Source organism: Alligator mississippiensis, chromosome 3, assembly GCF_030867095.1.
Source record: "Alligator mississippiensis isolate rAllMis1 chromosome 3, rAllMis1, whole genome shotgun sequence".
Taxonomy (NCBI): domain Eukaryota; kingdom Metazoa; phylum Chordata; order Crocodylia; family Alligatoridae; genus Alligator; species Alligator mississippiensis.
In genome coordinates this window covers 158437489-158464721 of record NC_081826.1, presented here as the reverse complement: position 1 = coordinate 158464721, position 27233 = coordinate 158437489, and the positions used below count along the sequence as shown (strand labels likewise).

The following is a 27233-nucleotide window of genomic DNA, read 5'->3' as shown; positions in this document are numbered from 1 at the left end:
CTGGGGTGTAGCACCTTGCCTTTGTCAGCACTGAACTTCACCCTTTTGGCTCTAGCCCAGCTTTCCAATATATCTAGATGCTTCTGAATTGTGCATCTGTCCTCGAGCGTGTTTACAATCCTTCCCAGTTTCAGATCTACTGCTGCAAATCTGCTCAGGAAGTTCTGTATTCCAGCATCCAAATTATTAATAGGCACACTGAACAGCACCAGACTGAGGACAGATGCCTGTGGACCTCCACTTGAAACCTCCTGCCATTTTGACATGGATCCATTTATAATTACCCTTTGCTTGCATTAAACATTAACAAGTTGAACCACTCTATTTCCTGTCACAAAACTAGCTTCCCCTTTAGCAATTTAAAGGGAAAAATAAATGTCACATCAAAGCAACTCTCACACATTAAAAAAAAGACAACTAAAAATTAACAGTTGCAGTTCTGAATATTTTAGCCCATTCATCATTTCTATATTTTAATACTGTTTTTTTTTTTTCTGGAGCACCTGTTAGCACACAGTCGAAACCAAGTGCAGCTCAGTATATAATAAGTTAAGACTAAGAAAACACAAGGAAGTCCATTTATTGTTTCATTTGGTTTGTGTTCAAACACAGCCAATATTGTCACTAGTTTTCTGGGGCAGTAATATGTAGAAACAACAAAAACTGAAGTAGATACTTAAGCATTCACAGGAAATAAGTGTTTAATGCATGGAAATAAGTGTTTAACTGCATCCACACCATAAACCTGATTCTAAATTGCAATCCATGAAGTAATAGACTACAGTGGGTTTGATTTAAATCAAATTGATTTAAATCATGAATTAAATCACCAGTCAGGAAGCCTCAATTTAAGCGCTGTTTTCTACAAAAAGTACATTCTTGTTGTTTGATATCCTTTATTCCTTTAACTTCTTGAAACTTTGCACTTTTACAGAAAGGTAAGGGCTTGACTGTGTGTACACAAAATTGCAAAGAGATAATAGGGCTGATGGGTAGGTAATACTCAGGTCTGTTGTCTCCCATCTCCATAAACTGCTGTTAACAAGGATGTTACCTCTGGAGACAACAAATTCTCCCTATGCCTGAAGAAGGGTGTTTGTGCCTGAAAGCTTGCAAAGAACAAATTTTTTCAACTCTTTAGTTGGTCTAATAAAAGACAACTCATCTACTCAAAGAACCTTGCCTGCCTATGATCTTTGGAGACACAAAGGCACAGTTTGAGAACTGAAACTAAGCATCACAGAGATGCTTCATGGGATCTTCTAGACTGAGTACAGAGTCCCAGTGGATTGAGTGGTTTTCTTTAATCTTTACTAATCTTATATAGGAGCCTCTGGGAACCCCATCTTATTGGGCCCATAATATAGTCCATGGCCCGTTGTGACCCATTTATAACACTTGTAAAAAGGTTACATGAATATATTGTCTCAAATAGTATAATTAGAAGTTATCATCCCTGTTCCATAATGATATCTTTAATCTTTAAACATATATTAAATTAAAACCATCTTTATATAAGGTTTTTTAAAGCATCTTAAATAATATATGATTAAATTTTAAAAATCGGATTTTTTTTTAATCATTGATTTTTTTTATCAACCATGTAGTAGAGTTCCCTGGGTCCTACTTGGGCCAAGATTCTGGCTCTACCATATACTTCCTTCATGACCAGCATTTAATTTCTCCAAGTCAAATCACCAGCTTATAAAATAGATATTCTGTACTAATTTTTGAGGCACAAGGTACGCAGAATACCTAACAGAATACCTATGTACCTATGAGAAATACTAATAAAAACAATATACTGAACTTTCAATACTGAGTAACTACAAAGACTGTTTGCAAATGAGTAACAGACTATTCACCAAAATTTGTCTAACAGTCCTGAATACAGGTGGGTTAAGAAGTCAACCTCAATTAATTGTCTACTGTCAAACAAAGAGATATCAAATGAATTGTTAGAATTATTTATACAACTCTAGCTATAAACGTTTGTGGCAGTGGTGCTCTAGTGTTACATTTTATAAAATGGCACACTGAAGGAAGTGACAAAAAGAGAATGAGAGCACATCTTTCCCCTGTTGCTGTTTTCCCAGTGTGGCCCAATCCTGAGGTTTGTAGGAAGCTGATTTCGGAAAGCAAATCTGACCCAATACCTGTAAACTGAAACATTCTTTTTGAACTGGCAAGAAAATTAAGCAATGCCAGAAGTCAATGTGCATGTTATTGATGAGTTCTGCAGCACAGAAGTGTGCTACTACAGACAAGCAAATTACAAATACTGACTGACACAATCTTAGGACTTGACAAATCTACTTGCCAATACCCCTGGCAAGTTCAGTCAGGTACTCCAGGGAAACAAACCCAAAAACTTCCGTTTAAAACAAAGAGTTATAGAAAGATAATGAAGAGGTGTGACGATGTGAAGGGGAAGGGACGTGGGGGCACAGATCAAGGCCCCCGCGGTGAGGGAGGGAGTGGGGCTGGGACAGGGTCTGGGGCAAGTGCTGCCCAGCCAGGGTGGGCGGGGCAGGACAGGTGCGGGACAGAGCCACAACTCATCCAGGGAGCGTGGGAAGGGGGTTGCAGCTCTCGCTGCTGTGCGCTGCTCATCCAGGAGGGCATGGCGGGAGCATGTGCCCTGGATCTGTGAGGGGCGGGTGGGGCTGGGGCTGCCAGGCTGCATTCAGGGCAAGCGGCACTGGGAGCAGGGCTGGTGGGGGGGCTGCAGCCACCCCAAGATTTGCTGTAGTCCCCACCATAGCCCCCACTGCATGTCCCATGCACAGCCCCGGCCCTGTGCACATCCAGGGACATACACCCCCTGTGCCCTCCCAGACAAGGGGTGGAAGCAGCAATGGGAGCCACTGAACGAACAGGCGAGCGCCAGATGAGCGACACCTAGACGAGTAACACACAGCAGCAAAAGCTGCCTCCAGCCCATGCACCTCCCAGACTAACCGTGGCTCCGTCCCACATCTGCCCCGCCCTGGCTGGGCAGCACTTGCCCCAGCCCTTGTCCCAGCCCCACTCCCTCACTGTGGGGGGCCTTGATTTGCCCCCCTAGCCCTTCCCTCTCCCCTCCCCTTCCACCACAACAGACTTACCAGCTGGACACTGCTCTTCAAGCTGCTGGACTATGTTCCCTGCCACCTGTGTGCTGCCCTGTGGCTGCACGTGTATGGGCCATTCATCAGCCAAATTATCAGCCCTATCAGGCCAATTTCCGATGCACACAATTTTTTTTTATATCGGTGCTGATCCAATATCAGACCAATGTATCACTGCACCTCTAGGTCTGAAGCAAACAAAGCAATGCAACGTTGTCTTCTAGAACATACATAGACTACTACCCAGAACTCAGACCATGAACGACACATGCCCCCGGTGGCGGGGGGGCGTGGCACTGGCAGGAGCACAGCGGCAGTAAGCAGGTGAGCTCCCGCAGATGCTGCTGGCCAGGAAGCAGGGCAGTGATCGCCGACCAAGGGTTGGCGACCACCCACAGCTGCCGCCAGCAGCATCAGCAGCGGCCAGCAGGGATCACAGACCGCCCACAGACGCTGCCAGTAGTATCGGCAGCGGAGTGGCAAGCGGCGACTGCCCACAGGCGCTGCTGACAGTGTCGGTGGCGCCTTTTTGCAAGGGGTGGACTGTCACACTCAGGGGGTGCACGTGCACTCACATGCACCCCCTATGCATCACCCCTGACTCAGACACAGGTCCCACCGACTCCATAGCATATCCCAAAGAGCTGGGCTGCACGCTGGGGAGGACAGATGAGACATTCTGCATTAGACAGGACAAGGAGCACCAGTCTCAAGTTGAGGTAAGGGAGGTTTAGGTTGGATGTGAGGAAAAACTCTCTCACTAGGAGGGTGGTGAAGCACTGGAAGGAGTTACCTAGAGAGGCTGTGGAGTCTTCATCCTTGGAAGTGTTGAAGGCCCAGCTTGATAAAGCCTTACCTGGGATGATCTAGTTGGGGACGGTGCTGCCTTGAGCAGGGGGACTGGACTAGATGCAACCTCCCGAGGTCCCTTCCAACCCTCACTGTCTGTGGTTCTATTTCAGTCTCAAGGCTGGAGCAGTATCCACACTTCACAACTACTGCCTCACCTCCGACAGTGGAAAGGAAATGCTATGATAATAAATAAATCTGCTAAGTATCAGATGACCCTCCACTTACCCCACTAGAGCTTTTTTGGAGACCAACTGAGCTCATAATCTTATCCTCTCTCTCTCAAGACATGTATACCTCCTAAGGGCTTTCACCCACTGGATCTAAAACCATTTTTTTTAAATATATACATAGCACGTACATATTACATAAAAATATATCATAAGGAATCAATATATCGATTACATATAACATGCACATAAAAAAAAACAACTTTATTGTCTGTCTGCCTAGATAAAATACAGGCAGACGCACACCTTGCGCGGGTCACCGGGCCCCAGCAGTCTTTCCTGCCTTGAGCAGGGGCTGGACCCTGAGGTCCCTGCCAGACCCTCACATCAATCGGGCAAACACTCGCTGAAGAAAGACCCCGCTGTAACTGGAGAAGGGCCCCCTGTCCCTGCCGGGCCGGAGCGGGCAGGCTGTGCCAGGAAAGCCGGGGCACGCGGCTGGTTTGGGCGCTGTCTGCCGCCGGTAGCGGCTGCACCCGGGCTGCCGGGCAGCCCCTCTCCGCAGCCAGGCAGAGGCGGAGCCGGCTCCGCGGCGGGAGGCACCGGGGCACCGCCGCAACCAACCCCCGGCCCGGCCCCTTCTCACCGCGCTGCTCCCGGAGGCCGAGGGCGGAGGCCACGTAGTGCGCCAAGTCGAAGAGCGGGAACATGGCGAGGCGTGAGAAGTGCAGCGGCACCTGCCCCAACTCCATGGCGGCGACAGCCCGCTCCTGGCCCGGCTAGGGCTCCGGCTCGGGCCGGGGGCGGAGCCAAGCCGCGGCCCGGGGGCGGGGCCTGCGTCAGCCAATGGGCAGCCGCAGAGGTGAGGGCGCGAAGTGAGAGACCGAGGAAGGCTGGGCCCTACCAGCTGCCGTACAGCATAGCGAGCTCGTACTGGGGGAGCCGGAGCCGGAGCCGGGAACCCCCCCCCGCCAGTGCCCAACGATCGCTCTGCGGAAGGCTGCGGGGCGGGGCACAGAGCTCGGGGCCGCGCTGGGCGTATCCAACGGGGGGGCGGGGCTGCATCACGGAACCCGGGCTGAGGGAGTGGCCCCGCCCCGCCCCGCCCGGAGTCCCGGGGAGCATCATAAGCACGTGACCAACCTTCAGCTTTGCAAAGAAATGAAATAAAAGTAAGTCCCAAGTACATTAAAATACAGTAAATTAAACTTAAATAATTTGGAAAGATTAGAAACTGCCTCCTTGGAAAAACAGCAATTGCAGTATTAGAAACAGGTATTGGATCCTGGCTTCTGATCAGTAGGGAAATCCTAGGGTGTCCCCCCTGAAGAGTTAGTGTGATTGTGATTCAGTAGTAAGTGTCCCTTCCCTGTCCTAGGGCAGTAATGAGTTATATATACTGTCCCTTCTTTGAAGCTGTGCTGTGCCCATCAAAACACAACTGAGGGGATGCCAGTCCCAGGCTGCTCTGCTCAGTGCAGTACTGCTGCTTCCCCACTGAGTGGCATGAGATTCATGTTTGAGAAGCAAAAGCAATTCCAGCTAGCTTGTTTTGGGTCGTGTAGAAAAGACTGATGATGGCTACATTCAAGAAACTGCTTCACAGTACTAAGGACTTCATTATGATGCAAGCTGATGCTGATGGAGGAGCAGGTTCCTCCACAGGCAGGGCTGAAGTTAAGGATATGTCACACTTCAGGCACCCTGTCACTGCAGATGGGGTAAACGTATTTGAGCTAGCTTTAAACTAGCTAGCTCAGGTACTGCTAGCAGTGTAACCCTGCTAGCATGGATCTCAGAACAAGGCAACTGCCTGAATATATCCCCAGCTTCTTGGGCAGCCCTTGTTAGGATAAGGGATTACTTTGCTAACAATACTGAAACTAGCTTATTTAAAGCTTGCTCAGTTATGTCTGCATGAACTGCAGTAACAGCAGTGACTACAGTGTAGACATATCCTCATAGGGTGCATCCCCATGAGCGCACACGTGCAGTTTGCAGCTCCTCAAAGCAGTTTGAGGCACAGCAAACTGCATGCTGTGCATGTGCAAGCATACGCCATACTGTTAATTAGCAGCATGCTGAGTTGTTGTTGTTTTTTTAACACTGGGAGATTCAGTCTCAAAAAAAAATGCCGCTAAAAAGAGGTGTGCACTGCCAGAAACCAGAGTCTGGCTGGCCAGAGCCACACTGGCTGCTGGCCAGGCTCCAAATGGCTGGATCGCCACCACTGCTGCTGCCCCCGGAGACCTCCCAAGACCTCAGGTAAGGCTGCTGGAGCTAGCAGAAATGCTGACCCCAGCCTCCCTTACCCCACCCCAGGACAATTTGCCCTGCACCAAGCCCATGTGCAGGGGCGTATGCAGCAACAAAAAGCAGTGGCACAAATTTTTGCCACTGCTATTTTTGCTGCAGCAACCGCACACCCCTGCATGTGGAGACATGCCCTATATAGAGTTCAGGAGTCTCCGTTGAGTAGGGAGATGAAAATCAAGGTAACAATGTTAGTGATGCTTACCTGTTCTTGTGGCTCTCTTCAAAATGGAAGAGACTGGCAACCAGTTACCCCCACCTCCTGAGGCCTAACCATAGGTGGCGGAAGGCCAAGGACTAGTGGGGCTTAGCCCCCCCCAAATGTAGGTAGCAGGTAGGGCCACAAGGCAGCCCAGCCACAGGCTCTGAGCAACTGCAGCAGGGGTAGGGAGGGGCACACACAGCCAGGATTGCAGCCCAGCATGTGGATGACTGGCTGCCCAGCATAGCAGGCAAGTACCAGTCTACTGTCTGAAGGGGAAGAGGCGGGGGGGGGGCAGATCAAGACCCCCACAGTGAGAAAGGGAGCCGGGCACAGGCAGGGGCAGGGGTCTTGGTGAATGGGGCCCTGGTCAGGCCACGTGGTAGAACAATCACAGCCTGGATGGCCCATCCAGGAGCACAGAGGGGCTCCTGCCATTGTGTGCACCTCGGCGGAGGCCCAGGGGGCATGTGCCCTCATATCTGTGTGCAGGGCAGAGGCAGCTGCTGCTGTGTGCTGCACTTTGCACCCCTCTGCATCTGCCCCAGGAGTGGCGCGACATCGTGTGCCTGCCACTGTTGGGCTGCACTGCGCCCCCTGCCCACCCGGCAGCGGGATGCACATGGCATCGCATGGCTCTCAAGGCAGCGGGGAACAAAGCTCAGTGTGCAGTGGGGAACAAAGTGCAGCACACAGTGGCATCTGCTTTCCCCCCACACACAGTTGAGGGGGCACGTGCCCCTTGGGCCTCCACCAGGGTGCGCACAGCAGCAGGAGGCCCCAGTGCCCCTGGATGGGCAGGACGCCCCAGTGCCTGGGCTCCGATTGTTCCACCACCCAGCCCAACCAGGGTCCCATACACCCCAGCCCCTGCCCCTGCCTGTGCCCCACTCTCTCTCTCACCTTGGGGACCTTGATCTGCCTCCCCCCACACCTCCCCCTACCCCTTACCCCACAGACTTACCTGCTGGGTGGGGGCAGGAGGATGGAGAGCATGCACATGCTCAGTCCCCCCCAAATAATTTTTTCTCCCTCCGCCTATGGGCCTAACAGAAACAAAGATTTGATATGTGCAAGTTGAGGGTAGGAGAAGAAAACATTTCTCAGTATGTTAAGATGTGCAGTCTTTGTTGCATGGGAATTGAATTCACTATGAACACACAGCACAAGCCTCCATGAGCTTATACATTAACAATAAATAAGTGATTTAAACACAGCACTTCAAAGTTACCAGTTGTGCCAAAGAAACTTTTGACAAAAATAATTGCTCTTTTTGAAGGAAAACATGATTTTGGGAAAGGAGTCCGGCTCCATATTGACTTTGTGACAGAGAACATCTCCAAACCTACTGACAGTCACTACAGATAAAAGCCATTCCAAAGATAGAGAACATAAAAAATGTGGCACTCCATGTTTGGCAAAAGAGGCCAGGAGCATAGGGTGAATCTATTGATTTCATACCTCTGTAGAGGTAATGCACCCATAGTAGAATGTTTGCTTCCCATGCAACAAAAAATAATATTAGTGATTTCTTGTAAACTACTGAAAATGAGGAGAGACTCCAATGAATAAGAGTAATATGACATGCTATCTCTTTATTAAATTGGAACAAAATATGATTTAGCCAAAGAGAAAAGTGATTTGAGGAACACTTGCTAAGTACTAGTACGGGACCAGAAACTTATCTAGGAATTTAAAAAACCCCAAAAACCTAGGTTGCAGACTTTCTGAATAATCAAAGATATTTCGGGAGTAATTAAAAGATGAAAATAGGATGAAATAACCACATCTAACCCTGTACAACCTATACTCACAAAGAGGGAGCTAATGATTTCCTCCTTTGTGGGGTGAGGGAGACCAAGAAAAAGTGGTGGCAATGAAAGCAGGAAAGGAGTAGTCAATTGTTTGGTTTGAGGGAAGTAGCTTCAAACTAAAAGAGAGTAGCAACCAGTTCTTTTAGTTCCCCAAGTTCTACAGAAGGAGCTAGGTGCTGTTTGTGTACTAGAAGTACAAAAGCGCTCATCAGGTTGCCAATGCATTCCACTGCATTGCAGAGGTATAGAGTTCAGTAGCAAAACTGAGTGAGAGGAGCCTGGTTTTGAGCCCACTGCCCCAGAGATAGTTGGATGAACTTCTCTTTAAAAAAAAGAAAGAATAAATACATTGCTATTGACACCCACACTTAGTTAGCAAGATGCTGCATTTCTTCAGACAGACTTTGACAACAAGAACTGCGTTTTCTGAAGAAGAGCAGGACTTTGAGAAATGAGTCCAAGTAAATACTGACTTTATGACAAAGAATATTCCCCAGTCCACTGCCAATCACAAAATATAATTGAATTCAAAAGACAGATGACTTGATGACTGTCAGCTTATGACTCCTAGTTCTTGCAAAAGAGGCTAGCAATATAGAAGTGAAATGCTTATTGATTTTTCTACCTCAGTGGAAGAGTTGTACCCATGGGAAGCCTGTTTCTGATGCATTAAGAGACAGTGCCACCAGTGTTTCTCATGCAAACTAAGAAGAGACTCCAATAGATAGAGGAGTAGGACAGATGATCGGCTGTTCATCTCATTGTATGAAAAAAAAAATCACCAAACCGAAAGCATGTGTGAGGAATATATGCTCGGTGCCAGTGCTGGACTGGAAGCTGATCTAGGGGAAAAAAAACAACTAGTCATATAGAAGTCATAGATTCTACAGACCTCAAAAGTAATAAGAAGACAGGAAAAGATAAGCATGTATCTGAAAAAAATCATGTCCAGTTTTGTGTAAACTGTGCAAGCACTTAGTCATGCTATAGCCTCTAAGCAGGGGGTTGTTAGAGACAGAGAGACCCCAGGGAAGTGTGCACTACTCTGATGCAGGCAACAGGGAAGGGACTTTCAGATGCTAGAGAAGGGGCTTACTATCTGAGAGAGAGCAGCCAGTGGGGACCCAATCTCCACAGGATATGAGCTGGGAGAGCGCAAAGGGGAGACAGAGATGGAATAACATGGTCCCTATGGCAACTGCCTTCTTGTAGCCTCTGAATAGTTAAACTATGCAAAGACAGGGAGTTGGAAGAATCCCAAGGAAAGTATGCTACAAGGGAGGGGATGCCCATAAAATCCAGGAAATTCTCTTTTTAACTAAAGAAGCAAAAATATACTGATGAAAAGGGCAAGTTTTGATGTGTGTTTTAATAGGACCCACCTTGAAAGTTCAGGAGTATAATTTAAATAAGGTTTTCATCAAACAAACAGCGCTGCACGGCTCTTTAAAACTGCTGCATAGAGCCTGGGGTTACACTGTACGTGTTCTCAGTTCCATGAAGATATTAGAACAGGATCACTGTGACAATAAAAAAGGAGACAAGAAGCTGCTAATTAGACCCCTAAAAGACACCAGTGAAATGTAGAGAACACAGATAGATGGTACAGCCACCAGTTATGAAAACAGCAGCTGCCCATATACCAACGTGCTGCATTTTGCAGAGTAGTTGAGGGAACATCCAAGGGACTGAAAGAGAAGCAAGGCACAATATTCACAGGCTGTCACACAACTGCAAAGCTGCCTGGTGAATGCACAAAGGAGACTCCAGAGACTGTCCATTTGCACGTACAGGTCCCAAAAGGAAAAGGCAAGATCTATCGTGCATGAAAGGCACGAAAGGGGTGTTACGTCTTCAAGAGAAGAAGTGGACAGATTTGCAGTCTGTAGTCCTCCCCAAAGGAGGTGAAAAATACACAGGCAGATAAATCTCATACAGCTGAACAAAGGCAGGTGTCAGGAAAGAGATATTTGGTGTGCAATGAACCAAACAGCTCAGTGATGCCACAGTAACCTCCAAAGTCGATGCCATTATAAATACACTGCATCTAGACCCAAGATAAATTCAGCAAGTTCCTTGTACATAAATGAAAACATGAAAATGCCAATTTAAAACTCAAATGTTGTGTAGCACGCTATCAACATGCATATGAGCAGGAATGAAGCTCAGACAGATACATGTTGACTATACATGTTAGGAACATAAGAAATGCTGGCCATGTTCACAGACACAGGAAAAATCATTAACCAGCTTTGCAACTGTAGTCATAAAAAAGGGGAAAAAAATCCCCTTCAAGAAGGGGAAAAATCCCTTTCAAGAAGCTTGAATATGGCATTGCATTTACATTTAATTGATGGATATAGAGTGCACCAGACCATGAGTCTGTGTTGACCCTTCTTGGATTGAAGTCATTGGACAAACAGAGCAGAGCCAAAAAATTATCATCTTAGCCACTTGCACATCATCTACAGAAGAGTCCAGGCCTATAAGGGACGTTATAGAGCTATATTAAGGATCTTAGATGAAAAGAGGGTAAGACCTTTGGGAAGCTTAATCCAAATGTATACCGACTTTCCTATAGGGGATGACCTAGCATCCACCTGCTAGTTTTAATAAATAGTAATAACTGAAATGCTAGAAGGAGTCTGCTACCGACTCTGAGTTTGTGGAAGTGCTACCAACATTGGGCAGAACTGTCCATGAAGCTGGTGCTTGTAAGCAGGAGGGGTATCTTTGTAGTAGCAGCTACCCTGCAAATGGACAGGATAATGACACAATTTCCAGTAATGGAACCATGATGTTGAGGATGTATCTATGTGCAGTTTATAACTAATATGAAAGGGGATTTCTCACTGTTTTGAGATGTTTTCTGCAGCTTAGTTTCTATTTGAGTTAGAAAATGTGAAAATCAAACGTGTAGAACACTGTCAGTGTTAGTAACAGTGCTGAACTTGCTCTAAACTACTACTACTTCTTCCCTCACTTGTCCCATCTAAACAGGGTCACTGTTGCAGATCCTGGATCTTCACCGGCCTTGGTCATATGTATCTTCTTCTTCCAACTCCTTCTCTCTGATGTCCCTCTCTGCTATATCTCCCCATCTCATCTTCAGTCTTCCTCTTCCCCTTCTCCCTAGTAGTGCCATTCTGGTAACTTCTTTTCCCATGTATTCTTCTGGACTCCTTTGAACATGCCCATACCACACCAGTCTTCTTTCTTGTACTTTCTTTAGATGCCTCCACTACCTTCACCAATCCTGTGATGCAAGTATTCCTCACTTTATCCATCTTCATCACCCCGCACATCCATTGAAACATTCTTATTTCTATCATGTTCAGTCCCTTTTCTTGGGTTTTCTTCAGGGTCATGTCTCCGCTCTGTACAATAGCACTGGATGCACAAGTCTTGTAAACTTTCCCCTTCAGTTTCATTGATACTTTCCTGGCATATAATATTCTTGTCGCCAATTTCCAGTTTGTCTACCCTGCTGTTATTTGATGGTTCAACTTTTCATCTAACTCTGAATTCTGCTGAATGGTTGATCCCAGATACTTGAACTTGTCAACTTTTTGAACTCTAAACAAGATACCAAAGTACTTCAGGAGTAAAGGGATGCATGAGGATTAGCATATTTCTGAGGACATTCACACCAACCTTACCACTTCTGACATGATGCCAATGTGCAGAATGGGAGAGTTGCAAATGGTTCACCGTGTGGCCTGGAGGCAATTCTTAATGAACTACTCAGCTCATTGATTGAAGCCTAATAAAAATGAAGCATTGGCACAGTCATGTCAGGAAAGGAAAGTGCTTGCAATAATCAGGACATGCTAATGCTCTTATACTTACTCAATGAGCCATGAGTCCACTATAAAAAATAAACCAGAGGTCTTCACTGGCTAATAAACTGAACCAAACTTCCCTTAAGAGTACAAAAATTTCTCCTCAGACATATTAATTGGATGGCCAATAAAAATGGTGCCAAGAGCAATTCTTTGTCTTCTCTCACCTGATATCATAGGAGGAATAGGACTTCAAGGTATAAGGGGTTATGCCAAATCTTCACCCACAACACAGCAGATACTGGCAGTTTGGATCCCTGGGATGGTCTGGTATCAGCTCATAATTAAAAGAGACTATACAACTTTAAAGTATGGTGAAAACTACCAACTCAGCAGCAAAGAACAGAGGCTTTGCCAATTTGTGGCACTGAACCAATGTGTCTAGAAAGATAACACAAACATCCGTGTGACAATTGTACATTTATTAGAATAACCACAGAGGAGAAAACAACTTGCTTGCATTTGAAAACTTGGATTCATCCTGTATTAACATGAAGTCCAAGAAACATCAGTGCCAGATAATGATGCACAACTGTCCTGCAGCGGGCTGTATCAGCAGTTTGGCCACGGATTTGGATTCTGAGCCTGGGACCAGTCATCTACAGCCCCTTAGAGTCACTGGGAAGGAGAGAAATATAAAAACATCTCTTTGACAGCCAGAAGACTTCAAATAGGCTTTTCTAGTATATCAGCTGAGTCCACAGGGACATGCGGCGTCTCTAACAGAACTCAGCATGGGAAGATGACTTTGCTCCGATACCTGCAGCTTCAGAACAGTTTTATCCCAGTGGCTAAATTTAGTTTTAAGGAAGATAAAGAAATAAAATAGCAACATTTAACTAACTCCAGTGTCATCCACAGAGCTCACAGCTGCCTGAATTAAAGCAAAGGCAGACAGTTTGATAACTTCATTCTCAGTTACATAGAGACTTACAGTCAAATCCAGTGACAGTGCATCTATTTACACCTAGGAAAATCTGAATGGTCAATTAAGATGAATCTGTTTTTTCAGGGTGCCCTACAGCTTCACTGGCATCAGAGAGGAAGAGAATCTCATTTATACCTGCAGGATAGCACAGTCCCTGGCTATAGTGGCGTTGATGTCCCAAAGTGCTGAATACCTGGGAAACCAGTGACGTGACGAGAGCTCACCTCCTGACTGAGACTTCTGGAGTAGTTTGGTCTCATCCAGTATAAAGCAAAAATTAGATCACAAAAAAGAGATCAGAGGCAGAGGTGTAACTAGCAGGGTTTGTGCCCTGGAAAAAGTCCCGGCAGGGGAGGGGGGGAAATGAGTGCTGTGGTGCTGAGCTTGAGAGGAGATGGAGTGCTGGGAGAGAGGAGGGAGAGGAGTCTTACCTGCTCCCAGAATTAAAAAAAGTCTATGGCTGCTGCTGCTGCTGTAGTGCAGTCTGCTTGCCCTGGTTATTGCTGGCACAAGCTGCTGTTGGCACAGCATGGACTCCCCAGAGCGAGGCACCATTTTGGTACCCTTGCCAAGTAAGAACCTGTCACTGGTGCCCCCCCATTCACCCACCCAAAGTTACAATATTGATCAAAAGAATAACTTCAGAATCTGTGATGCTTCTGGGAATTTATGTCTCTACAAACCTTTAAAAATATTATACCCTATCTGCCATAAATGAAACTAATCTATTGGCCTATTTTCTACTGAAAACCCTCTTTTCACACCCCCCCCCCCACACACACACACTGTTATGTTTTTGTTTATAAGAGGGTATTGAGGAAACAAGATATCACTTTCATTCCTCTGACTACTTCATCATATGTCCCCTTCACAGGGCTTCCTGGAGTGACAACTGTGCAGAGAAAACATAAAGATAATGGGGGTGGCCCTGTTTTAAACTATTTTAGACCAGTCATAGACTTTGCAGCCAAAAAAGATGGGTCAGGAAAAATAAGACTCTTGGGGATGAGCATAATCCTGAGGCAATTCATGCCCAGTTTTGTATAAGCAATGCAACTTTTCACAGAGCTAATGACTTCCCCTGTTCTGCCCCGATAAGATGTCAAGGCACTGGAGATTGCAATGGCAGGTACCTCATTGTTTGGCCTGCGGCTGCTTTTTATGCCTCCTCAACAAAATGGAGAGAAATAATTAAATGCCTTCATTTCCTGCAGCCTGATGGAAGCAGAGTGGCAGTATTCGCATAATGGGAAAAAATAAAGCATTTGTGGGCACCTGACAATGCATTTAACATTACTGCAAACTGTGACAGCCACTCTCAAAACAGAGCAGAAGCTTTGTGTGGCCCTTACACAACAGATAAACTTCTGCTTGGGATCAGATGGGGAGATCACAAGCATTAGGAGGAGATCTTAACCTGCTCTTTCTAACTCTTAAAAAATGTGAACTCACCTAAAATATATATATATATATAGAGAGAGAGAGAAAGAAACCAACAGAATCTTATGCTCAGTGTTTGAGCCCTGCAAGAAATCTTTGGCTAAAATTGGTCAGGTGAGGGTCTGTGGAGATAGCTGATATTCATTTATTTACTCAAAAAACCTATAGATTCATAGAAAAATAGAGCTGGAAGGAACCTCCAGCAGTCATCTAGTCCAGCTCCCTGCCAGAGGTAGGATCATTCCTATTCAAACCTATTGTCTAACCCACAGGTTGTCAACCGGGGGTACACATACTCCCAGGGGTACTTGGAAAGGGGCTAGGGGGTACGCTCAGGCAGGTGGGGATGGAGCACCACCACCCTATGCTGCTGCCTCCCAGGAGCAGGGCCAGGGGTCAGAGGACGAGGGCAGTGGCTCCCCTCTGCAGGCCACACAGGTGTGGCCCAGCTGGCTGGACATGGGGAGAAGGGGGAGCTCGCACGCACCACCCGACCACCCGACGCTGCCACCACCGGGTTCAAGTCCCCCCACTCCACGTCTGGCCGCCGCCACCCCCCACCTCCACTCTGCCAGAAGTGTACCCAGAAGGGGTACACTCCCTAAAAAAGGTTGAAAACCCCTAGTCTAACCTATTAGCAAAACTAAACAGTCCACCCTGACACAGCCACAAACATAACACCCTAACCTGCTACAGGTAAAACAGGCAAACTGGTGCTGCCAATATTTTGCTACCACAAAAGTTGTTAAAATAAGCTGGGGGAAGAGGGCCAAGGAAGAAGTCATGTCCCCCACTACAGAGGAAAGCAAAATCCTTAACAATCCATACCAGTCTGACCATGGGGTAAAATTCTTCCTGACCACAAGTATGCAATTGGTCTGACCCTGAACGGAGGGGCAAGACAATCTAGCCAGGAACCTCTGTGTTTAAGTGCCGGAAACATAATGGGTCCCTACAGATGTTTAGGGCCCTGCTCTAACTCATGGTGCTTTACATAAAACACCCTAAGTTAAAGCTCCTCCCAGCCCAACAGATGTTCACCTGTTAGGTTTGGGAGCAGATCAGGGAAGGAGGGGAGCCTGCTTGCACTGTCCTGGCCAGCAGGCAGGGGTGCTCCCACAGAGGCTGCAAAACCAGCCCTCTCCCCAGCCCTGCCCTCAGCTCCAAGGCTGTCAGTGTGGGAGGGAGAGGGAGGGAGCAGCCAGAATGTAGCTGCCAGCTGCTTTGCCGCAGCTGAAGCTGGGGGGGCAGGGTAGAATGGAGCCCCCTCACCTTGTGGGCCCCCAGCTACCCTGGTCGGGATATTGGGGGGATCTGAGCCAGGCCCATGAGGTGAGGGGACTCTTTTTTACCTCCTTCCCAGCTCTGGCCAGGCAAAGCGCCTGGCAGCTCCATGATGTTGCTGTCAAGAGCCTGTGGGGGGGAAAGGGGGCCCCCCTCACCTCACAGGCCCAGCCCAGCTCCCCCAGTACCCAAGCTGGGGTAATCTTTTGTGAATCAGACGTTTTAAAAGTGCTCTGCAGCTGTGCATATGTGTTATATCATGTCTATAGAGCACTTTCAGGGTCCCAATCACACAAAAAATGTAAATTGTGTAAACATCCAATGTCATTGACTTCCAGTCAAAATGAATGCATAGAATGTATATATAATAGGCATATGACAGACTACATATACTAGGATTGCATTCTCCTTCTCTACACAGCATAGATCGATAGATTGGAGGGAAGGGTGTAAGTGAGACACCAAATTAACAAAATGCTCACCTCGTTTTCACCCTCAGGCTTTCCCATATATTTTATTCTGCTCCCAATGCCTCAGGTGCCATTTTTAGATTGTTAGATCCCACAGGACAAAAACCTCTTTAGGGCACTGAGCACAAGAAGACTGTGTTGATCAGGTTTCCAGAACCTCCCATAATACATATAATTTATTTAAAGAAACAGATTCAAAGAGGTCTGTACCAAACAACATCCAAATGTTCCAGCAATCTGAGATACTAGAGAAATGAAAATGATTAGAAGATTCCAGGTGCTGAGGCTGTATCTGAGACAATTCAGACAAGACTTGTATAAGGGATACAATCACTCGAGAGAGAATTTTCCACCTGCTTTAGCTCTATCAGGTGCCAAGGCCTGGAAGCCAGTACTAGCAGATGCTGTACCATATGGCTTGGGGGACGTTCTTGAGAAATGTGGATAAGAAAGCAAGAAGTAACCAGTTGCCTTCATTTCCTCACACAGAGCAGTGACATATGAAACAAAAGAAGCAGTTGTGGGTATGCCAGTATGTTCAGTCTTACTCCACGGCTGTGGAGTTCACTGTTATCAAAATGCTTAGATGAACTTCTACCAAAAAAAAGCAAGGGAAAAAATTGGCAGTTCAAAAAGACATACTACAGCTTCAGATCTTGCAAAAAAGACTGGGAACATAAGGCAGAACTGTAGGCGAATAAGATTCCTCATTGGAAAGAATATAACTAATGGCTAGAAAATGATATTTAGAGATTTGCTTTTAAGGATTGGCTTGTAGATAGAGTAGATTTGCATCAGAACAGTGGTCCAAGGCAATGGCAAGGGTTCTAAAAATCTGTCTGTGATGAAGTTTCATGTTCACAGCCTTCAAGGCAGACACCGTGTCTGAGGCCAGTGGACAACTAGGCTGAGAAATTTGCACAGTGTTCCCTGAAAATCCATAACAAAAGATAGGCTTGCTGCATTGGAACTAGGTCACAGTGCCCAGCTGCAGAGCCCCTAGGATTTCTAATTCTGGTGGACAGACCAAATTAGGAGGCCAGGCATGCCCCAATTAAGACACCGGTAAATAATCAAATTAAGATGTGGGCATGTGATGGGTTTGGTAAAGAAAGAATTATCCTGACAAAACAGAACACTGGACAGTATGGCCACCACAAGGAAACCAATCAATGATACCTGGAAATGAAGAGCCATCAGAGGAGAAAGAATACAAAAGGAGGGATTTCAGAGCAGCAGAAGGTCCCTGAGGTGGGAACCCAAGGGTGCACCACCAACCCATCTTGTCCACCCCACTGTAGGGGTGGGCCTCAACCCACAACCTCCAAGGCTGCTGACATCTAACATTCAAGAAAGAACCACAGAGTGAAGCTTGCATACTGGCCAAGTGTACCTTCCCTCTGTGAACCCAGGAACTGGTAGATATAGAACACAGGGGGCGTATTTTGTTTGCATTACCTGCATTACTGTTATCTGCTATCACTGTGTATCGATAAAATTATTATTGAATGGAAGAAGTCATGGTCAGTCTGAGGGTTTGGGTTTGCCCTGAATAAGGTATCTGGGTCATAAATTCAGTGACAACAGTAACCACCGTGGAAGATCTGATAATGATCTCACATCGTGATGTCTGTGGTGCCCTGGAAAGTTCATAAAAGACCCCCAAGGCAGATAAGGTTCCTTGGGTGAATTTGATATCTTTTATTAGACCAACCCAAATAATATCTAATAAAAGATATCAAATTCACCCAAGGAACCTTGTCTGCCTATGTCCTTAGACCAACACGGCTACAACCTAAACCCCTAAAAGACCCCAAGGCATAAAGAAATGTGACACATACCATCTTCATGTACTCTAAATAAAAGACAATTAAATAAGAAAAGAAAAGTTAGATACAAGGCATCAATCTGATCTAACAAAGATTAAAAAATAAAAAAGATAACTGATTTTCCATCAGAAGTTCTTTAAGAAATTCCAAAGAATGAGCAAGGATCTAAAACCATCCCCCAAACTACATGTTACATAACCATTCACAGAGCTAATGATCTCACCTGTACTGCCATCAAAGCCAAGAAGATGCTGGTGGAGCTATCTTGTAATACAGCCTGTGGGGAGGGGAAGGGGGAGGCAATTTTCACACATCTTCCAAAAGAAAGTAAGAAGGACAATAAGTTGCTTGTATTTCCTGAGCCCTAGCATCAGCAGGGGAGTTGTTTTTGCTTATTGGCGGGAGAAGGGTGAAATCTCATGGCCATACTAATTTATTTAGTCTTACTATCCAGGAACAAAGTTTATCACCAAATCAGAGCCCAAGCCTTGGTTGATCCCTTGTCCATACACATGCACAGGTAAACTCCTGCTTAGAATTAAAAAGGTTTTTTGTCTTTGATGTCACTTGCACAAATGGCACACATCAGTGAAGAAGTAAAAACAACAGTGTTCTTCTTTGAGAAAGAGCAAGTCTTCAAGAGGAGTCCAGTGGTCTTTTGACTCAGAAACAGTGACTATACCCAAATCCACCACCAAACCACAGCTGATAATGGCAGTTCAAAAGACAGACATGGTCAACCTACCATTCCAGGGACTGCAGGAAAAACTAGAAACATGAGACAGAATTCTCTGTGGATTATTTTACCTCAATGGTAGAAGGTAACCACTGTAACAGAACTGGTGAAGATGCAAGAAGTCTCCACAATAATTATCTAGTCCTTAACTCTGGTGAATCTGAGACCCAACAAATATGTAGTATGATCAGTACCAAATTTGACATTCAACTGAAAACTCTGCAAAAATGGCAGAATAACTGGCTACTTTCAGGTTAGTTTGGGTGGGTACACATAGCTGACAACCCCATCTAGCTTTGTGGACCATGAGAAAGCTAGACAAAAATGTACAGGGGGCAAAATCATGGATTTTTTTCCCCCTAAAATTTGTGAAACAAATAATAATCAATTGCTGAATAGGCGTGGAGAGGAAGGGAAAAGGAATGGGGAAACCCCAAATCACAGTAATTCCACAGGCTATGCTAAGCTAGTGATGATGTCCTTGAAAACTCACAGTAGTTTCCAGCACATAAAGGAGTATGATACATAGTGTGCTTATGTCATAGCAAATGAAAAAAACCTGAATTCACAAAAGAGAAAATCAGATTTTAGGACAGCAGGCTCGAGATGAGCAGTGAGCTGGAATCTAAGCAACATAAAGGGAAAAAGAAACCCAGAAAAAACTAGTGATAGACCTTTCAGCAAACACAGTTGCTCAGGAGTAATTATAGAAGGTTTTCTAGGACAAGCAAATATCTGAGAAAATTTGTGCTCAACTTGGTATGAGTTATCCAACTATCAGAAGCTAATAACTCCACCTGTTCTGGAATGATGGGGTGAGAAGGCCCAAGAGATGTGAGTGGCAGATGTCTTATCATATTCCTTGGGGGCAGTTTTATGTACTTTCCACAAGAAAGAGGGAGTGAGAGCCAGTTCTATTAATTTCCTGACATCTAACAGAAGTACAGCAGCAGTACGTGCGTACTGACAAGACAAAAGAAATTTTGAGCATTGCAATATGTGTGGCTTTATTGCATGCATATGGAGTTCATTACTGACTCTTCTTCAATAGAAATACCTGGATAAGCTTTTATGTGGACTAATAAAACAAATATAGTCTGACACACCTGAACCATTCCTCCAAGTGATGACATTTGGCAAGAAAGATGCTAATGATGGGGCTACTCTTTCCAAAGAAGGCAAGGACTTTGATAAATGAGTCCAAAGACACATCTTCATCATCTCTGGATGGTTCCAGGGAATAAAGCACCATAAGGTATGTCACACCTGCATGGAAAATCTATTGTAGCTGCCAGTAGGGAAGCACTAAACTGGGCATGTGCTAATGAGCACATCTGAGAGAAAGCTAAAGAAGGGTGCTGGATGGTGTCAAGCAGCAGCTACATTATATTGTTTCAGGCTGTGGCCTACACATGGAGTGGACATGCCATGCCCCCCTGCAGTGTATCCAGGTACAGTGGGAAGTGGCATAGTTCTGGTCCCCCACCTCAAAAAGAATATAGAAGAACTAGAGAAGGTACAGAGAAGGGCAACAAGGATGATAAGTGGTGTGGAGGGGCTTCCATATGAGGAGAAACTAAAGAGGCTAGGCCTACTCAGTTTAGAAAAAAGATGCTCGAGGGGGGATATGATAAGGGTTTACAAAATACTAAATGGCAAAGAGAAAGAAAATAGGAATTTATTATTTACTGTCTCACACAATACAAGAACTAGGGGTCACAAAATGAAACTAGTGGGTAGTAAGTTCAAAACAAAAGGAAGTTCTTTTTCACACAGTGGGTGTGTCTACATGAGACGCTTAGGGTGGAGAAGACTAATTCTACTGTGTATTAGTGCAGTGGGCAAAGCTCATGATAATGCTCTAATGCATGGTAGAGATAATCTAATACACAGTAGCGTCACAAAGAAACCATTCATCTGTGCTAAAGTGTCATAGCGCCGATTACGGTGCATAAAGTTAGTACCTGTCATTACAGGTACTAAACTCAATATGCTGTAATTATGGTGCATTAATGAATGTATAGACATGCCCAGTGTGTCATTAAAGTATGGAACTCATTGCCACCAGATGTTGTGGAAGCTGACAGTTTATACAGATTCAAAGAGGGATTGGACAAATTTTTGGAGGAAAGAGGGATCAGTAGCTATTGAGCATAAGAATTAGAGATACAGGCTCTGAATCAGAACTTCCTTAACCTTAAATGCTTGAGGCTTCAAGTGAGAGAGGAACAGTGGGAAAAAAAATCCTGGTCATACCCAGGATCAGCATCCACTTTCTGCTACTGTGTGACACAAATGGACCTATGGTCTAAGTAAATGGTAATCCTTATTTTCTTACGTTTTTAGACATGCTTTGAGCAGCTGTGATTGACAGACAATGTCCCCAATTTTTTTGTATCACAGGAATTTTTCTCTCCCCATGAAATCAGACAGGGAGCAACAGGCAACTGTCTTTATTGTACAAAACAAAGGGCTTAACTGAATGCTTTCCAAGCAAAACAACAGTCAGTAATAGGAGCTGAACACGATATAGAATAGCGCCAGCTCCTGGCAGGAGTGCGTAACACATGCACATAATCCTTCATACACAACACCTGTGATCAAATCACAGCAGAAGCTGGGAGTTCACAAGACAGGCAAAGATCTGAAGCTTTCAGGGGCTTTACAAAAAGGCTGGAAAAGTAGGACAGAAATGGCTGTGTGTTTTTTATTACATTGGGAGTAACAGGGAAAGTTCTGCTGCTGGAGCAACACCACAGTGCCCTATCTCAGATTACATTAGCAGATGTGTAACTTTAAATGTTGGTGCCCAGGGCAGTGTGAAGGAGGCAGGGCACCTACATTCTCACCAGGGATCCTGGTTTTCTCTGATAAAAAAATCACAAATTCTCTGATTAAAAAATTGCAAAATCTCTGATAAACCCCCCCAAATCTGTGATTAAAATTAAAGGCCCCCCCACAACCCATCTGGGTTGTGCCCCCCCCAGCTCTGCTCATGCTCCTCGCTCCACCTCATAGCCCCCTGGCCCTGCTCATGCCCCTCAATCCCCACCACAGCCCCCTGACCCTGCTGGTGTCCCTCACTCCTCCACCACCCCCAGTCCCCACAGTCCTACTGGTGCCCCTCAACCCCACCCACAGCACCTGTCCCCCCGGCCCTGGGGGCTCCCAGCTGCCAGGGCTATGAGGTCAGGGACCTGGGTCCACAGCCTCCTGCCCGTGACAGAAGGCAGCGGCTACTGCAGTGGAACATAGCCCGGCTCCCCCCCTGCTGCCTGCCTGCTGCAGGGGTGGGACCGACGCTCCGCTGTTGCATGCACTCCCAGCGGGGCAGGGGGACCTATGCCCCCGAGATCTGTGCATGGGGTGGGCTGTCCACTGTGGGCTCATGCTCCTGCCCTGCTGCCCTCCCCTGGGACCTCCATGACCTGGCAGGCATGACTTGGCACTGCAGGGCAGAGCGGGGCCACACAATTAAGCTGCTTACCTCTGCAAGCTCCACGCTGCCCTGGTGAAGCATCCCCTGTGCGCATGGCAGCAGTTAGGGACACAACCCCACACTGCTGCCCCTGCTGCTGCCACACATGTAGGGGACATATTGCCTGGGCAGCACAGTGCTCGTGGCAGCAAGCAGCTTTCCTGCACAGCCCCACTGTTCCCTGCTATGCCAGGTCACACCCACCAGGCTGTGAAGACCCCAAGGGAGAGCAGCAGTGCACCCCTTACACATCACCAATGTGTGCTATGATCATTATTGTAATCATTCATATCACAAGCACTTTCCCATTGTCACAACCCAAGGGTGTGGTTTTTGTTTGTGTGTGCTTCGGCACTGCTGAATTATTTCCCGCCACTTGTAGCTTTCTTTGCAGGGTGCATTTCTTCGTTGCAACAGAGAAATGCACGTTGCAAGGAGTTCCCGCTATTTGTATTCAGATTCGTGCCCCACTATTGGCCAGTTCTAAATTATTCCTACGTGGCGGCTAGCGATTGGCTTGCTAGCCGTATAAGAGGCTTGAGTGGTTTCCGCCCAAGTTGGAGGACTCCACGACTATCAGGAGGAGGAGAACTTCATGTCCCGTGAAGATCTCTAAGCGCTGCGGAGCCTATTGGACCCAGTGTGTATATCAAGAAGGCTACAGGGGTCTGATCAACCTCTCGCCTCTCCCCGTCGCCGCCTGATCCCTTGACGTACCCTTCCCTGCGCGCAAGTTCCACGGAGCCTAGCAAACTTCGTGTGAGTGAATCCAGAGCTCTACCCGGGGTTCGAGTCCTGCAGTTTTTTTCTTCCCGTCGACAAAACCCCCGTTGCGACGTACTCTCGAGGTTTTTGTTCATCTCCCGTCGCCGAAACCCCATTGCGACGTACCCTTATGTTCTGCAGGTTCGAGTTTTTTGTTTTGTTTTGTAACTGCAACTCAAGCAAGTTTTCCTGCCCGCACCGCGACCATCTTCGGTGTAAGTAAAATAATCTTAAATCAACCACTAAGCATCCATGCCTAATTCTAGCATGCCGCCTGTCTTCCCCGACCCGGCGTGTCCGGGCTGCTGGCCACAGCCCGCCGCGCGAGAAAAACCCCCCGAGGGCCTCGGACCGCTCCCGCCCCACACACCCATGACTGGTGAGTTTTCAGCTTGAGCTTTGGGTCAGGCAAATCTTGATTAATCAAGTCTGCTCCACATTCTAATTAGAATATTTGAACATTGCCACATCAGGTGTATAAGACTCTGTGGGTTTAAAAATGGCCACTGGGGCACTTTAAGTAAAGCTTGTTGAATGAACAGTTAAAGCATCCCGCAGACATTTTTAAATGTGCGCAGGCTTAATACACATGATGCTGTGGCATTTTAATTAGAGCGTCTCTTTGGGAATTGCAGTAATTAAAACGCCCCACCCCCCACCTCCTGAGCACCTGTATAGTCAACCCTGCTGACCACCCAGCCCTGCAAGCTTTGTTCATTTGGTACAGCTGAATGAAATCCTGTGCATCTCCATTGGTCAATTGAACTGGTGGCAAGGGTAAGCACAGGTGTCTTGCGCACTCTGGGAGAAGCAGAGATTTGCAGCCTGTGAAGGGGTTTTGGGGTCTCAAGTGGTGGCTTGTGTCAGCCAAAGGTTGTTGACTCTTGACCTAAAGGACTCTCCTTCAACAGTCTTAAGACTTTTTGCCCACTTTTCATGCATGTACTTTGCCTCCCATCTCTCAAAATAGACTTTATATTCTGGTTGGGTTTCTTCTGTGCTTTTTCCCCACACAACTCTCTCCTTACCCAATAATTTTAAAGCCAGCATATTACTTTCTTTGAGATATTTAGAAAGGACATAGCATCCTGTAAAGCACAAAATCATTTATGCTCTTCAAATCCATTTTTCCTTTCCATGTTCATATTACGTGTCAATTCCTGCTTTTGTGCTTTGTGTTGGGTGAATGGTTTTCCAATCGTCATCATCATCATGTTATTATTATTATTGTAGTGTCTAGGAGTCTCAGCATGATCAAGGTCCCCTATTTCCAGGCTCTGTTCATACATACATGTGGCAAGAGACCGTCCCTGCCCTTCGAAGCTCAGACTCTTCATAGGCAAGCCAGACAAAGTGTAAGCAGCAGCCAGTTACCCAAGGTTATACAGCAGGTTGTGAGCACAGTCAGGTTGAGAACCAAGGTCTCTCTAACCCCAGTTTAGTGCCCTGTGCATTGTGCAGCTGCTCCTATTCAGTTCCTTTGAAGTTTTCTAGACAGGCTGACTCCAGCTAAATCCTATGGTATAAGGAAGAAAAGGCGAGAAAAAGATCAAAGATACATGGATTACATACAAGGTCGAAGTAAAACATGGTCACTTTTCTCTGTACTGTATGTAATCCTACCCACATATCAAGGAACTCCCCATTACAACGCTCCCTGCTACATACATGCCCTCCCTTCTGCCACCCGATGGGTTGTAACAGCTAGTGCCCAGATCCTTAGAAGTACATAGATGTCTAACTCCCAATGGGCATTAAGCACTTAAATACCTTTAAGGATCTGGCCCTCAGTTACTATAGGGTCTGAGATTCCTGGTTGTCATAGGTGGAGAATGATTTGCGTAATTAGCTGTATTTATGCATCACTTGAGCATATTTTATAAAACTAGCACTTATTTTGGCTCATATCTGATAGCCTGTTCTATATGCCGGGGGGGGGGGACCCAGATACATTTGCATATATATAATAAACATAATTTCCTTTGTATATTTTTTCCTTCACAGGAGAGACATTCCAATCAGTATGCAGTAGTTTTAAACAATACAGTTTTATTATTGAGCTTAACCCTTGAATCTCATTTCACTATGAATTTTTCTTTTCCCTTTGCCTACTGTCTGCAGCCACATTCTCTGTTAGAGCTGATTTGGCTAAATACCACTGTGTAAATTATTATCCATTGTCTGGCTTATATTTTCAGTGAATGGAGTGTCAGCCATAGAGGACCCGATCCTGTGTAATGCCGAATGTCCTCTATTTCACTGAAAAAAACTAGAATTTAAGCTCCCATTGAAGTTGAGCTTAACACAGCAGAGCCTAAGAATGTGAGAGGACATAAAGCTTCAGTGTTAAAGAATTTTTTTTTTCTCCTTTATTTCCTTTCATAAAATTTACTTTTATCCATGAATATTCTCCTTCATGCTCTGCTGGTGGTCCAATGTGATAACGGACACTGTGCAAGAAGGAGGGAGCCATCTTTATTCATATGGAACACAGGGCAAATGAATTCTCCGCCACAAAGAAACTGCCTTTCTAGAGACCGAAGTTACAACCTGGAAATCCACTATCTGAATCCTGTGAGGAGGCAGCGGAGCAATTAAAATCAGCCCCTCAGAAGTTACCTAATTAAAGATAAACACTCTTTTCAGGAAGAAATGTTTTCAAACTTGCAGGGGACTAGGGGAAGCTGGTTCAGACCCATCTCTTACAGTCGGGGTTGAAAAGTCTCTTTCTCATACCTACTGTTTATACAGTGTAGTGCACGAATAAGATGCTTCAGTATAGATGAAGTCCCTACTTCCAAGACTTTCTATCTAAATGACAAAATACAGGTCTCCGTTCTATTGTCTAACCACACAATGGATCAGGACTTGGGTGGTGACTGGGGGAGTTTTGCCTATTTACACCCCACTCAGTCATTCTATATGGATGCTTTGTGGCACAGGGAACATCACAAAGCCAAGCAAGGCTTGTGATATTTTAATTCTCCATGTTTCTGAACTCTGAACTATATCTTTTTTTTTTTTTTTTTTTTTTTTACATGAACCCATTCAAGTGATTCTCTGTTACTGTAGGGAAAACATCTTGGTGTAACTACAGTGAAGACTCCACCCTGTAACCACTTGGCTACGGTTCGAGCAGTGTTTAGAAACTGTGTTGTGTGCCTGCAAACGTACTGCCCAATTTTAAGTGGGTTTAATGTAGTGTCAAATAGCTAGAACAAATACGGCTGCATACACTTAGAAGATGTCTAGTATCATAGCTACCACCCAACTTGCAACTGGTGTCCAATACTTCAGTTACTAGATTCTGGGAAGGATTAGGTAAAGAAAAACAACTTTCAACAGGAAACAGACTTTCCATTGTGGCCTCATTGTACATTCTCTGTGCTGCCTTTTCTGCTCACTAACACAGGCCAGTTTTGAACACTCTAAATTGTCAAGAGCTGCATGGGTTTCCCAGAGTGCGCTTTGTCTGACAATACAGAAGACGGGTTTTGTTAACTGACTTGAACTCATTGTCCTTGCCCTCCTGTCCCCACCACCATCATCTCTGCAGCCCAGCCCCACATACCCTCCATGGCTCCGTTACAGTGTTTGGGTTCATGAAGTACAAATTAGCATAATCAGATTAGCTGCAGGGGTTGTCCATTTGAAAAGGAAAGAAAAGAGAAAAAGTGTTTCACAAAGAGCAGCCCTGAGCAGGGCAGAAGGGTCTGTTATTACTGTTGTGCCATGGCTCTGAAAACCTGCACCTGCATTGCAAGCAGGTCCTCTTCTAACTAAGGACTCTTAGATGGTATTAAAACATGGAACTAGGGGAGGAGGGGAAAGAAAGGGTGAAAGCAAGCAAGCCAGAAAGCAAGAGTCAGCCCTGCATACCATTAATTGATTTATCTGGATTGGGAATGTGCCGTTTGCTGACAGTGGAAAACGCTGTTTGATTCCTACTCAGCATGGAGAGGAGATCAGCCCAGTAATCTGGTCTATCGAGATAAGAGTTTTA

At 45.8% G+C, this 27233-nt stretch overlaps 1 protein-coding gene and 1 long non-coding RNA gene across 3 annotated transcripts in view; one reads left to right on the top strand and one right to left on the bottom strand.

The window, feature by feature from the left end:
* Window positions 1-4966, bottom strand: part of TMEM38B (transmembrane protein 38B) — a 33385-nt gene extending 28419 nt beyond the window's left edge. Inside the window, exons 1-2 of one of the 2 annotated variants that reach the window (XM_059724593.1) lie at window positions 4776-4859; window positions 3967-4139 (exon numbers count right to left, since the gene is read on the bottom strand). Coding sequence is in view for 1 of the 2 variants with exons in the window: in XM_006277891.4 (XP_006277953.1) it covers window positions 4776-4881 (106 nt within the window). In the remaining variant the exon portion in view is untranslated. Of the gene's footprint in view, window positions 1-3966; window positions 4140-4775 lie in introns of both variants that reach the window. The other variant, XM_006277891.4, reaches the window with a different exon arrangement.
* Window positions 4967-5010: 44 nt separating this feature from the next.
* LOC109283953 (uncharacterized) overlaps window positions 5011-27233 on the top strand; it is a 30229-nt gene continuing 8006 nt past the window's right edge. The window contains exon 1 of the long non-coding RNA XR_009460925.1: window positions 5011-5301. This is a non-coding gene — a long non-coding RNA (uncharacterized LOC109283953). The remainder of the gene's footprint in view (window positions 5302-27233) is intronic.